Below are 15,293 nucleotides of genomic sequence, written 5' to 3'. Positions count from 1 at the left end.
AAGCACCCAAATTTCAGGACCAACTGGCAGAAAGACACAAACACCTTTACAAATCAATAGTGAAGAAATACCAATGGACATCAACATAGTATCACGATCACAGTTTTTATTGAATAAACCTGCATTAACAACATCATAAAAAGATAGAAAAGGTCTCCAACAAAAGATGATGGACCAAATATAAATTTTCCCTCCAGTTATTCCAGATATCCCATTGAAATAAAAACAGTTCATACAGAAAAAGAATAATAAGAGCAAAAGAAATTAACAGCAGAGATGGGGCAAAATAGGGGTCAGGAAATGGGAGTATATACTAATAGGTGTAAGATGGGCTCAAGGATGTACTGTGCAACACAGGGAATAGAGCCAATATTTTGTAATAACTGTAAATCGAGAGTAACCTTTAAATTATAACAAAATTAAAAATAAGACACACACCAGAAGTGGAGATGAGCAGTACAGAGAGAAAAGTCAACAAGCTTATGAAAGATGAAAATAGATATGAAATTGCTTGATACAACAAGCAGAGAAAGCCATGGCCTCATTCTATCCTATAGAATATCTATTTATATAAATTTATATAGAATATATCTATTCTATATAAAAGGGTGGGAACCAATATATCTGACAGAATCCCAGAGAAGCATTATTGCAAAGTAAATAGTTCAGCAAAGGGTGGGAATAAACAGTGGGGCTAAAAATAGGAGAATTATATATTACCTGACTGACTGTTTAAGGGACAGCTCCATTTCCCAACACCCACCTCCAAGCAGCACCTAAACGACTGGCATTTACTCCCTGGCAAAATGACAGTAGGCCTTTCTCTGAAGAAAGTAAATCCCATCTAGGGGATGCTGGCCCAGAATAATAAACGCTTCTAACCTGTATATTGTCATTCTGCTTCTTTAACCTATATGCAGAGCACATCATAACATATGCAGAGAAATGCTGGGCTGGATGAAGCACAAGCTGGAATCAAGATTGCTGGGAGAAACATCAATTACCTCAGATATGCGGAAGACACCAACTTTATGGCAGAAAGCAAAGAGGAACTGAAGAGCCTCTTGATGAAGGTGAAAGAGAAGAGTGAAAACTCTGGCTTAAAATACAACATTCAAAATACTAAGATTATGGAATCTGGTCCCATCACTTCATGGCAAACAGATGTGGAAACAATGGAAACAGTGAGAGACTTTATTTTCTTGGGCTCCAAAATCACTGCAGATGATGACTACAACCATGAAATTAAAAGACACTTGCTCCTTGGAAGAAAAGCTATGACAAACCTAGACAGTGTACTGAAAAGCAGACATATCACCCTGCTGACAAAGGTCCATCTAGCCAAAGCTATGGTTTTTCCAGTAGTCATGTATGAATGTGAGAGTTGGACGATAAAAAAGGCTGAGGACCAAAGAATTGATGCTTTGGAACTGTGGTGTTGGAGAAGACTCTTGAGAGTCCCTTGGACTGCAAAGATATCAAACTAGTCAATCCTAAAGGAAATCAATCCTGAGTATTCACTGGAGGGACTGATGCTGAGATTGAAGCTCCAATATTTTGGCCATCTGATTCAAAGAGCAAACTCACTAGAAAAGACCCTGATGCTGGGAAAGATTGACGGCAGAAGGAGAAGGGGACGACAGAGGACGAGATGGTTGGACGGCATCACCGACTCAATGGACATAAGTTTGAGCAAGCTCCGGGAGATGGTGGACAGGGAAGCCTGGGGTGCTGCAGTCCATGGGGTCGCAGAGTCAGACACGACTGAATGACTGGACAACAGCCTGGAATTTTGAGGGCCCATGGCCTGGCTCCCCTCCCCCTTAACACAACACTTGCCAACAGATAGGCCCCTCAATAATGTCCTGTCCACGAAGTGCCGTGCCTAGAATTCCTATTCAAAGGAAAAAAACCTCATACTGAAAGCAGTCCAAGGAACAGAGTGGGAGGGGGATATCCAGACCAGGAATCTGGTCCTTCTTTCTGAAACATTAATGAGAGTCAACTAAGCATCATCAGGCATATAAGGAAAACTAAGTAAGAAAAAAGAGATTACAAAAACTAACATAAAAGCTGACAGGAGAAGAAAATATTTGAGGAAACACAAAATGCCTTTTAAAAATATGTAACTTTGCATATTCTGAGACTAAAGAGAGCACTAAAACATAAAACAAGAAAAGAATGGCAGAGAAAGAGAACAAGAAAATTCATAGATTACCCTCTCCTCAAAAAATCAGCCCAGTAAACTAGGGGGAAAAAAGTCACCTGAACACAGAGCTAAGAAAAGCACAAAATATGAAAGCAAAAATAAGATGAGGATCAGTCCAAGCAAGAAAACATCTGCCTACTGTAGAACAAACAAGAAAACAAAGAGAAGAAAAGATCAAAGGTAGAAGAGGATTTCTTAGAGTTGAACAATCTGATTCAAATATGGGGAATTGAGTGCCTATAACAAATATAACCAAAACAGAACAAAAACATGCACTCCTCATTGAGTTTCCAGCAAAAAGACAAAATAGAGAATATCCTCAAAGTTTTCAGTCAGAATTAAGAACAAACCACCTTAAAAGGATAGGGAATTAGACAGCTTCTGGCTTCAAACCAAGTGCTGGAAGACAACCAAGCACTGCTTTTCAAAGTTTCAAAGGAAAGTCATTTGCAGCCTACAATACTGTACCAGAGTCAGTCAGTTCAGTAGCTCAGTCGTGTCAGACTCTTTGCGACCCCATGGACTGCAGCATGCCAGGCCTCCCTGCCCATCACCAACTCCCAGAACTTGCTCAAACTCATGTCCATCGAGTCAGTGATGGTATCCAACCATCTCATCCTCTGTCGTCCTCTTCTCCTGCCTTCAATCTTTCCCAGCATCAGGGTCTTTTCAAATGAGTCAGTTCTTCACATCAGGTGGCCAAAGTATTGGAGCTTCAGCTTCAGCATCAGTCCTTCCAATGAACATTCAGGACTGACTTCCTTTAGGATTGTACTTGAACTATCAGTTAAATATGGAAACAGAATGAAGACATTTTATACATAGAAATTCAGAAAATCTGCCTCTCAAACACACTTTTTTGGAAGTTAGTTGAGGATGTACTCCAGAAAAAAGATCAAGTAAGTTTAGAAGGTAATGGCACCCCACACCAGTACTCTTGTCTGGAGGATCCCATGGATGGAGGAGCCTGGTAGGCTGCAGTCCATGGGGTTGCTGTGAGTCGGACACGACTGAGCGACTTCACTTTCACTTTTCACTTTCATGCATTGGAGAAGGAAATGGCAACCCACTCCAGTGTTCTTGCCCGGAGAATCCCAGGGGCGGGGGAGCCATGTGGGCTGCCGTCGATGGGGTCGCACAGAGTCGGACACGACTGAAGCGACTTAGCAGCAGCAGCAGCAGCAGGGTCACAATGGCATACACCGACGAGGATGCTGCAGCAGCATCCAGTGGGCCTCCTGACTTGGCCCCACCTCAGCTCCTGCTGGTATGCATATTCTTAGGGTTTCAGCTACCTCTTCCAAGCAGTCGCCCTCCCCACAACCTCTAGGATCTAGCTGGTTCTTCCGCTCACACCAGTCCCCGCAGGACAGGCGGGCTGGCTCTCACTCTGTTAACTTCTATTTCCTGCACTTGGATTATGTGAGAACTTCCAGATCTCTTTCATACCACGTAAGAAAAACAGGAAACTCACAGGGTGCATCTCCTGGTCTTGCTCTGCCTGAAGACACCGTTGTCTTCGCCTGCAGCACTCTCATGTCACAGAGGGTCAGGACAAGGCAATGAGCTAGTTACATGGCTGTGGAGGTTCTGAATGAAGCAGTCTGGCTCCAGAGCCTGTTCTAGTCTGCCTCTCTAGCTTTCTAAAATATTAGGTAGTAAGAAACTCCTTTCATGATCATTAATGAATATTTATAAAGCACTCATACCTTGCAAAACAGCCCAGGGAACTATTACAACCCCGCCACTATGATGCACAGCACTATTTTTCTCTGCTTCTGGACTGTTGATCTTAAATGTTATTATAGTCAAAACAATAGGCAAAATTATACAGTAAACAAAACTCGTCCTCAGAAGTGCCTCACCCTACTCTCCACTTTACAGTGTACCTGTGTCTTCACGTCCAAGGAATCCCAACTCCTTATTCTTTTTTAAAAAAATAAATATTTATTTATTTGGCTGCTCCAGGTCTCAGTTGCGACATGTGGGATCTTGAGCTGCAGCATGAGAACTCCCAGCTGGGGTATGTGGGATCCAGTTCCCCGATCAGGGATTGAACCTGGGCCCCCTGCACTGGAAGCGAGGAGTCCCAGCCACTAGACCACCAGGGAAGTCCCCTCACCTCATTACTCATACAAAATAATAACATATTTTGTACCATGAATGAATAACATACAAAAGTGTTACTTCAACGGGACTATGTCTCCCCAAACCTATTCAATTCAGTTCAGTTCAGTTCAGTTGCTCAGTCGTGTCCAACTCTTTGCAACCCCATGAATCACAGCACGCCAGGCCTCCCTGTCCATCACCAACTCCTGGAGTTCACTCAGACTCACATCCATCGAGTCAGTGATGCCATCCAGCCATCTCATCCTCTGTCGTCCCCTTCTCCTCCTGCCCCCAATTCCCTCCCAGCATCAGGGTCTTTTCCAATGAGTCAACTCGTCACATGAGGTGGCCAAAGTACTGGAGTTTCAGCTTTAGCATCATTCCTTCCAAAGAAATCCCAGGGTTAGGTCGGTGCAAAAGTAACTGCAGTTTTGCATTGTTGAACTCTGCTGTTTGACATTGGAATATGTTCTCAAATAAATGTGGCTATATTATACATTGTTGTAACGCAAATTTCTCACTTTATGTTTTCTGGCTGATGACTTATTACTTGCTGTTTATGTTTATTTTATACTATAGAAATGATGTTAGACAAAAAGCAAATTCAACCAATTTTTTATTTGAGGTCAAAATGGGTCATAAAGCAGCAGACACAACTTGCAACATCAACAACGTATTTGGCCCAGGAACTGCTAACATACAGTGCAGTGGTTGTTCAAGAAGTTTTGCAAAAGAGAAGAGAGGCTTGAAATGAGCATAGTGGCTAGCCATCGGAAGTTGACAACAACCAGTTGAGAGTCATCATCGAAACTGACCCTCTCACAACTACACTGCTACTGCAGCTAAGTCGCTTCAGTTCAGTGCAGTTCAGTCGCTCAGTCATGTCCGACTCTTTGCGACCCCATGAATCACAGCATGCCAGGCCTCCCTGTCCATCACCAACTCCCGGAGTTCACTCAGACTCACGTCCATCGGGTCAGTGATGCCATCCAGCCATCTCATCCTCTGTCGTCCCCTTCTCCTCCTGCCCCCAATCCCTCCCAGCATCAGTCTTTTCCAATGAGTCAACTCCTCGCATGAGGTGGCCAAAGTACTGGAGTTTCAGCTTTAGCATCATTCCTTCCAAAGAAATCCCAGGGCTGATTTCCTTCAGAATGGACTGGTTGGATCTCCTTGCAGTCCAAGGGACTCTCAAGAGTCTTCTCCAACACCACAGTTTTCAAAAGCATCAATTCTTCGGCACTCAGCCTTCTTCACAGTCCAACTCTCACATCCATACATGACCACAAGAAAAACCATAGCCTTGACTAGACGGACCTTTGTTGGCAAAGTAATGTCTGTGCTTTTGAATATGCTATCTAGGTGGGTCATAACTTTCCTTCAAGGAGTAAGCGTCTTTTAATTTCATGGCTGCAGTCACCATCTGCAGTGATTTTGGAGCCCAAAAAAATAAAGTCTGACACTCTCTTCACTGTTTCCCCATCTATTTCCCATGAAGTGATGGGACCAGATGCCATGATCTTCATTTTCTGAATGTTGAGCTTTAAGCCGACTTTTTCACTCTCCTCTTTCACTTTCATCAAGAGGTTTTTTAATTCCTCTTCACTTTCTGCCATAAGGGTGGTGTCATCTGCATATCTGAGGTTATTGATATTTCTCCCGGCAATCTTAATTCCAGCTTGTGCTTCTTCCAGCCCAGCGTTTCTCATGATGTACTCTGCATATAAGTTAAAGAAGCAGGGTGACAATATACAGCCTTGACGTACTCCTTTTCCTATTTGGAACCAGTCTGTTGTTCCATGTCGAGTTCTAACTATTGCTTCCTGATCTGCAAACAGGTTTCTCAAGAGGCAGGTCAGGTGGTCTGGTATTCCCATCTCTTTCAGAATTCTCCACAGTTTATTGTGATCCACACAGTCAAAGGCTTTGGCATAGTCAGTAAAGCAGAAATAGATGTTTCTCTGGAACTCTCTTGCTTTTTTGATGATTCAGCGGATGTTGGCAATTTGGTCTCTGGTTCCTCTAAGTTGCTTCAGTCATTTCCAACTCTGTATGACCCCACAGATGGCAGCCCACCAGGCTCCCCCGTCCCTGAGATTCTACAGGCAAGAACACTGGAGTGGGTTGCTATTTCCTTCTCCATAACAACTACACTAGAAATCGCCAAAGAACTTAACATCGACCATTCTACGGTCATTTGGCATTTGAAGCAAACTGGAAAGGTGAAAGAGCTTGATAAGTGGGTACCTCGTGAGCTGACCAAAAATCAAAAAAAATCACTTCTAAGTGTCGTCTTCTCTTATTCTATGCAACAACAACACACCATTTCTCGACTGGATTGTGACATGCAAAGAAAAGTGGATTGCATAAAACCGTCAATGACCAGCTGAGTGGTTGGACTGAGAAGCTCCAAAGCACTTCCCAAAGTCAAACTTGCATCAAAAAAAAGGTCATGGTTCACTGCCGGCTGGTCTGCTGCCCATCTGATACGGCTTTCTGAATCCCAGTGACACCACTACATCTGAGAAGCATGCTCAGCAAATCAAAGAGATGAATCGAAAACCGCAATGCCTGCAGCCTGCATTGGTCAACAGAATGGGCCCAATTCTTCTCCAAGACAAATCCCGATTGCACGTTGCACAATCAACGCTTCAAAAGCTGAATGAATTGGGCTACCAAGTTTTGCCTCTTCTACCATATTCACCTGACTTCTCGCCAAACGACAATTCTTTGCAGGCAAAATGCTCCCACAACCAGGAGGAGGCAGGAAAAGCTTTCAAAGTGTTTGCTGAATCCCAAAGCGTGGATTTTTATGCTACAGGAACAAGCAAACTTATTTCTCATTGGCAAAAATGTGTTGATTGTAATCATTCCTATTTTGATTAAAAAAGATGTTTGAGCCCAATAATAATTTAAAATTCATGGTCAGAACTCAGTGACTTTTGTATCAATCAAATACCATACCCTCACCCCATCAAAATGCACATACACATATTTCATAATTTTCACTGGAGTATGAGCTTTCTTTTAAGAAGCTAAGTAGTCTGACAAACTCAGTTCAGTTCAGTCAGTTCAGTCGCTCAGTCATGCCCAACTCTTTGCAACCCCATGGACTGCAGCATGCCAGGCCTCCCTGTCCATCACCAACTCCTGAAGCCAGTTCCAATTCATGTCCATCGAGTCAGTGATGCCATTCAACCATCTCATCCTTTCTCATCCCGCCTTCAATCTTTCCCTGCATCAGGGTCTTTCCCAATAAGTCAGTTCTTCACGTCAGACGGCCAAAGTATTGGGAGCTTCAGCTTCAGCATCAGTCCTTCCAATGAATATTCAGGATTTCCTTTAGGACTGACTGGTTTGATCTCCTTGCAGTCCAAGGGACTCTCAAGAGTCTTCTCACAACAACAGAGTTCAAAATCATCAATTCTTCAGCACTCAGCTTTCTTTATGGTCCAACTCTCACATCCATACATGACTACTGGAAAAACCATAGCTTTGACAAGATAACCTTTGTCAGCAAAGTAATGTCTCTGCTTTTTAATATGCTGTCTAGGTTGATTATAGCTTTTCTTCCAAGGAGCAAGCATCTTTTACTTTCATGGGTACAGTCACCATCTGCAGTGATTTTGGAGCCCCCCAAAATAAAGTCTGTCTCTATTTCCACTGTTTCCCCATCTATTTGCCATGAAGTGATGGGACCGGATGCCATGATCTGAGTTTTCCGAATGTTGAGTTTTAAGCCAGCTTTTCACTCTCCTCTTTCACTTTCAACAGGAGGTTCTTCAGTTCCTCTTCACTTTCTGCCATAAGGGTGGTGTCATCTGCATATCTGAGGTTATCAATATTTCTCCTGGGAATCTTGATCCAGGCTTGTGCTTCCTCCAGCCGAGCGTTTCTCATGATGTACTCTGCATATAAGTTAAATAAGCAGGGTGACAATATATAGCCTTGACGTACTCCTTTCCCAATTTGGAACCAGTCTGTTATTCCATGTCCAGTTCTAACTGTTGCTTCTTGTCCTGCATACAGATTTCTCAGAAGGCAGGTCAGGTGGTCTGGTATTCCTGTATCTTTAAGAATTTTCCACAGTTTGATGTGATATACACAGTCAAAGGCTTTGGCATAGTCAATAAAGCAGATGTTTTTCTGGAACTCTCTTTGCTTTTTCGATGATTCAACAAATGTTGGCAATTTGATCTCCGGTTCTCTGCCTTTTCTAAATCCAGCTTCAACATCTGCAAGTTCTCAGTTCATATAATATTGAAGGCTGATTTGGAGAATTTTGAGCATTATTTTGCTAGCATGTGAGATGAGTGTAATTGAGCAGTAGTTTAAGCATTCTTTGGCATTGCCTTTCTTTGGGACTGGAATGAAAACTGACCTTTTCTAGTCCTGTGGCCACTGCTGAGTTTTCCAAATTGGCTGGCATATTGAGTGCAGCACTTTAACAGCATCATTGTTTAGGATTTGAAACATCTCGGCTGGAATTCCATCACCTCCACTAGCTTTGTTTATAGTGATGCTTCCTAAGGCCCACTTGACTTCGGACTCCAGCATGTGTGGCTCTGGTGAGTGATCACACCATCGTGGTCATCTGGGTCGTGAAGATCTATTTTGCATAGTTCTTCTGTGTATTCTTGCCACGTTTTCTTAGTATCTTCTACTTCTGTTAGGTCCATATTGTTTCTGTCGTTTATTGTGCCCATGTTTGAATGAAATGTTCCTTTGGTATCTCTAAGTTTCTTGGAGATCTCTAGTCTTTCCCACTCTATTGTTTCTCCTGCGAACAGTGGCATCTGGCAGCCAAAAAAGTTATTTTAACAGTGGACCTTTGAAAAGGATGGATTTTAATTATGTAGATTTGTATGATTAAATGTCACTGATAAAAACCTTAAATATCACTCATAATAACCCACTCATACCAATTCTGTGCATTCGTTTTATTCTTTAAAAAAAGTATGAATTTTAAAAATTGTAACAAATCACCTTAGAATACAATTCAAGTTTAGTCTGAAATTTCCGAGTGAGAAAATGGCAACTGAATGAACAATAATGAATTATTTGCTTTACTCCACATAAAATAAAGGATGTCATTCAAATACACATGAAATGAAGCAAATCGAGGTAATCGTATTACAAACTGTATTTTCATCAAATCACGAAGTCAAAATAGACTGAGAAAGATCATAAAGGTCAACACCTGACACGAGGGGCAACTGCCAAAAAACGACACAAGGCAGTATAACATGAAGGCTAAAAGGTCAGGTTCTGACGTGAAAAGTCAGGTTAAACCTTGAACTCAAATCCTTTTGGCAAGTCCCACCACCTGCTACTTACCCTCCCTGTGACTCAGGGTGAGTTCAAATCCTGGCTCTCCAGCCTACCACTTAATCTCTCAGTGCTCGAGGTTTCAAAACGGAAGAGAAAACGGCCTGGTCGGGGGAGGGGTGACACTCAAGTGCATATGCAAGTGCCGGGTACACAGTTAGTACCCAGCATGCCCCAGTCACCATTAGTATTATGGCCAACCACTCCTACCAAGCCACCTTCAGGAGCTTTCCATCTCCCTCTGAATCTGTCATGTTTTTAACAACCCTGAATTAAAAAGTTCCCTTTTTATTTGAAAAGTCTTCAAGTTCAAAAACTGTTTCCTCTTTTTTTTTTTTTCCCCCAGTCCTTTGTGAATATGGAAGATGGTAGGTAACTGGCTTATTGTTTGAAGATTCAAGACTCTTTTTGGTCTTTTCATAATACAATTCACTTTCAAATATTATACAAAGGACAGCCTGCTTTATTAATTTAAACACTGAAAAGAGTTCACAAAGTATAATGAAATTTTGAGATTCATGAAAGAATGCACAGCTACTAGAGCAAAAAGCTTAGATAAGGAATGATGCAGAAGTCTATAAGACTGCTCACAAAATACTGAATTCTAAACTAAAACACAGCAGATAGAGACTCCTCATGGTTTACAGTCACTCAGATCACTAAAAACATACAGATGATATTTTCAGTAATTTTTTTTTCTGTAATAGCAGGAAAATGTACTTTTTTTGTTTTTCACAACAGTGAATAGACAGATTGCATGACAGGCAAACACAATTTCTTCAAAAACAAATTCTGTAAAGAAAGCCTAAAGGCTCAGATTTTTCAGTAACACATATCCCTTAAAGCTTTACAAATTTAAGGTATCTAACATTCCCTGTAGTTTGTAACATTAAGAAGTAATACAATTAAGCCTCATTTCTATCAGAAAACATTATGCTTGACTGAAAGAAAATTAAGTATCTAGAATTTAGATACTGGTAAATTTAAAGGTAACACAATGGGTCAATGCAAAGATAAGTAGATATCAGAGTCTGTGATAAATACATCAAAATATTTTTAAAGCTCTAACGACAAATAAATGTTTTAAGTAATTTAACATTTGATTTCTCCTATCTGTTAGTACTGAAATAGGCATTTCCGGGGGGTGGGAGGGCGTTCAGGGAGAACGGATACATGTATATGCATAGCCAAGTCCCTTTGCTGTTCACGTGAAAATACCACAACATTGTTCGTCAGTTAAATCCCAATACAAAGGTTTCAAGTCTGGAGGGGGGAAATATTGAAATAGGCACTTTGACATACATTTTGTAATCTCATTTCCCCAACAACCATGTGAATAAGGTTTATTCTCCTCTTTTTACAAATGAGAAAGCTAAGGCCCAGTGGTTTACCTAGCTTTCTTATATAAAGTGAAAGTCATTCAGTAGTGTCTGATTCTTTGCAACCCCATGGACTATACAGTACATGGAATTCTCCAAACCAGTATACTGGAGTGGGTAGCCTTTCCCTTCTCCAGGGGATCTTCCCAACCCAGGGACTGAACCCAGGTCTCCCACATTGTGGGCAGATTCTTGACCAGCTGAGCCACAAGGGAAGGCCAAGAATACTGGAGTGGGTAGCCTATCCCTTCTCCAGAGGATCTTCCGGACCCAGGAATTGAACCCTGGTCTCCTGCACTGCAGGCAGTTTCTTTATCAACTGAGCTATCAAGTAAGCCCCTAATTTCTTGTATAAAATGCAGTCAGAAATCCCATCAAGTTTTCCAACCTCCAGATCCAGATCCATATCAATGCTCCTGCTTTCACTCTACCATTGTCACTTCCAAAACTCAAATACTCTAAATTTCAGCTCTTATAAAGTGTGTCAACACTTTTATCAAGGAGAGGTAACAGAAGAGAAGAAGAAAAATTCATGTTACCAAAAAAGACTCACTGTGTTTAATCTGGCATGACTACCCAGTCCAATTTAAATGCTTTGGTTCAAGCTGTCTGCCCCTTAGAAAACATCTGCTAATCATCAGATACACCGCTTTCAGTCAAGACTTAAATGAAAAATTACCTCTTCGAAGAAAGTTCCCCAGATGAAATGAGTTGCCTCCCTTCTTCGACACCTACATCATTTTTGTCACCTCCTTCCTTGTACCCAATCTGGATTACATTATCACATACTCCTCTTTGCTTTCCAGTCATATATCTGGAACCACATTTTTTCATTCACAACTCTTAAGCATTTGGAACTTCAATGGTTCTTGCTATCATGGAGAGTTTACATTGTTTCCACCTTTAACAACAAAAATTAACAAAGGATAGAACAGTATGATGTTTCAGGACAAGAACTCTTTCCTACAAGGTCTCTGAAGAAAGCTCTCTCCTTGCAAACTTGGTAACATTCTTCAGGGAGGAAAAATCCTTCTATCAAGTGTTCCAGATGAGACCTTCAATTTCATGCCTTTAAGAGGATGTATGAGGGGGTGAGGACCAAGCTGGAAGGAAGGATAGATCTAGAGTCTTTCAGAGGTTTCCAAAAGAAAATATTGACATGAAATCTTCACACATTAGTCCAGATAGCTCTTTCTGTGTTCAACCACAAGGAAACTCGACTTCAATTTCCCTGCACACAGCCACCTTCACTACTCAAGTACTCAGAGACTTAATTCAAGTTGCATTTATGTATTATTTGTAGGTCATATTCATAAGATAGGACCTTTTTAATTCCTCAATGCTCCAAGATCATTGCAATAAAAGTTTTCAGCTTTGGATATTATGATGTAAGTATTAAAATACAATACTTCAAGTATTATTAGGATAAAGATTTTCCAAAATAATATTAGAAAACTCTAAGTATCATTTCTTTATTTTGTCATTTCATGCTTCAATTCAAATGATCTGCTCTTGAAGGATTATTTATAAACCAAGTTTAAATGTACTAAGGACACTCATTAGAGAAATTATGCAATTAATTCCTTAAAAAGAGAGATGTTTTTATAATGCAAGCTTTGTAAATTCATAACTTTATCACTTTTTTCTTAAAACTAAAGCATAATTCCATTACAGAGTTGTATTACTTCTTAACTATCCTTTATGGCTTTTTCAACTCAAAAGAAACCTAAAAACTAGATATTACCAAATTTATAGGTACCATAAATGCTTTGTAAGAAACATTTGATTGCCTCTAAAAGGTCATAATATTCTAATTGGGAAAAAAAAAAATCTGTGAAAAACCTTTTCACAGATCACAATTACAACAAATACTATGATTCAATAAAAGATAAATAAACCATGGCCATGTTTAATTAAACCGGCCATTCTAAGCACCTGTGTACAATGTATTGTGGCTCAAACGGTTCACATGGAATTTGAACACAACTTAAGCTCCATAATTAAAGACCTAAAAAGTAGTTCTTATGTTTCATCTATTCCCTTTTCCATTACTTTGAACAGGCATGTTGGAGTCATTCCGCACACAGTTACTAATGAAAAAAGAAAAAAAAAACGAGTAACATTTTAAATTAGCTGTAACAGAGGACACTCTTCCTTCTCCAACCTGTTTCATAAAGCTAGCATGATCTTAAAATTTTCACTGCAAAACAGGTTCGAGCAAGCACAGAAATTCATCCTAGTCTCTCCGCTTGATCAAGTTTAGATAACACTGGATGAGACAGAAGACGGAAACTAACAAAGAATTCACAATCCTTGGAATCTTAAGGGAGGCCAAAAAACAAAACAAAACTTTTAAATAATTATTTTTGAAAAGACCTATGCTGCTGCTGCTGCTGCTGCTGCTGCTGCTGCTGCTAAGTCGCTTCAGTCGTGTCCGACTCTGTGCGACCCCATAGACGGCAGCCCATCAGACTCTCCCGTGCCTGGGATTCTCCAGGCAAGAACACTGGAGTGAGTTGCCATTTCCTTCTCCAATGCATGAAAGTGAAAAGTGAAAGTGAAGTCGCTCAGTCGTGTCCGACTCTTTGCGACCCCATGGACTGCTGCCTACCAGGCTTCTCCGTCCATGGGATTTTCCAGGCAAGAGTACTGGAGTGGGGTGCAGTGGCTCTAATTTGAAGCTAAGTTTCAGAGAAAGTTAATTAAAAACGAATAACCCTACCATACACAGTGCAATGTAATACTACTTAGAAGTCATTTACATCTTCCAGCATCAGAAAGACAAAAACCTCATTAAATTGTTTAAAGTAAATATGCATATAACATCAATCGGGTAAATTTCCCCATCTATTTAAGTAGGTGGCTCATACGGTAAAGCGTCTGTCTACAATGCGGGAGACCGGGGTTTGATCCCTGGGTCGGGAAGATCCCCTGGAGAAGGAAATGGCAATCCACTCCAATACTATTGCCTGGAAAATCCCATGGACAGAGGAGCCTGGTAGGCTACAGTCCATGGGGTCGCAAAGAGTCGGACACGACTGAGCGACTTCACTTTCCTTTCCAAGTTACCTATTGTTTCAGGAAGTATTTAGACAAAATTAAATTAGGTGTGTTCCCCAATCGCAGATGTCTCTCATAAAGAGTGTCGAATGACTTTTGTGAATGGAACATCTGCATATACTGTTGCTTCGGCTGGGCCGGTCTTGAGTGGATGGCTCAATGAACCAAAGGCAGGCTCTTTGTGAAGCTTCTTGGAACCCAATTCCATTCTCCAGAAAGGGATCACACACAAACACTAAATTTAAAAGTACAGCAAAGGCTTCGCCTTCCTCCTACGCTACAAGAAGGCCACAGAAACTGAGGTTTAGAGGAAAAACACCGTGGCGCTCGGCTCTCCCAGGGCGGGCGCGGTCTGCGGTGCGCGCCACAGCCCTCCTCCGGGCTGTCACAGGAAAACGGGAGCCTCGCCTAAACTGCATCAAGAGACAAAGCGCCACTCTCCCCGGCGCCAGGGCTTCCGGCGAGACCCCGCCGTCCGCCCAAGCAAACTTCGGGCGGGGGCCGACTCTCGGGGCCGTCCAAAAGACGGTACCGGCCCCCTGCCCCTGCTGCGGCTTTGTGAGGTTGCAGACGCACTCACCGTGGGCCTCAAAGCACTCCATCCTCTCCAGCCTTTGGAATGTCCCACTCCAAGAGGGGACACAGGGACCAAAGGAAGCCTCCCCGGCGCGGGGTGCCCGCAGTCCCCGCCGGCCCGAGCGCAGAACGTGCAAGGCAGGGGTGCCGCCGCCCGGAGGGTGTGGACACAGAGACCCACGCTACACTCACCGGTGCGGAGCCCCCAGAGAGGCGGGGCGCGGGCGGTCGGTTCCTGTGGGGCCCCGCACGCGTCCAGTCGGACCCCAACTTCTCTCGGCCGCAGTCGCCGGCGGCAGCTGGGGCACGAGCCCAGCCCAAGGGCGCTGCCTCGCGGCCGAGAAGGCAGTACCCGCTCGGCCCGCGAAGGCGCGAACGCCGGCCCTACGGTCTGCCGGCAAGGGCGGGCCCCCACCTCCCTCTGTCTGCGAGCTACCCGCAGCGGCTACCGCGCCGGCGACAGCTATCGCTGCAGCCGCTGGGGCTGCCGCTACCACCGCCTCCCGCCCGGGGACGCGTCGCAGCCTGATGCTGTCATCGGCCGCGCCGCCGCCGCTCTGGGCCTCCGGAGCCGCCGAGCTCCTTCACATCGAGGACCCGCCCCGGCCCCGCCCCCTGTTGGCGGGCTCCGT

General features: G+C 42.9%; 1 protein-coding gene across 7 annotated transcripts in view; it reads right to left on the bottom strand.

Moving 5' to 3' along the window:
• OSBPL8 (oxysterol binding protein like 8) overlaps nt 1-15,219 on the bottom strand; it is a 170,163-nt gene extending 154,944 nt beyond the window's left edge. For 2 of the 7 annotated variants that reach the window (XM_055587237.1, XM_055587258.1), the window contains exon 1: nt 14,854-15,219. Coding sequence is in view for 2 of the 7 variants with exons in the window: in XM_055587215.1 (XP_055443190.1) it covers nt 11,705-11,859 (155 nt within the window). In the remaining 5 variants the exon portion in view is untranslated. Of the gene's footprint in view, nt 1-11,704; nt 11,900-14,665; nt 14,821-14,853 lie in introns of those variants that run through there. The other 5 variants (XM_055587286.1, XM_055587248.1, XM_055587268.1 and 2 more) reach the window with 5 other exon arrangements.
• Nucleotides 15,220-15,293: the final 74 nt, after the last annotated feature.

Source organism: Bubalus kerabau, chromosome 1, assembly GCF_029407905.1.
Source record: "Bubalus kerabau isolate K-KA32 ecotype Philippines breed swamp buffalo chromosome 1, PCC_UOA_SB_1v2, whole genome shotgun sequence".
Classification (NCBI taxonomy): Eukaryota; Metazoa; Chordata; class Mammalia; order Artiodactyla; family Bovidae; genus Bubalus; species Bubalus kerabau.
This window is presented reverse-complemented; position numbering and strand designations above follow the sequence as displayed.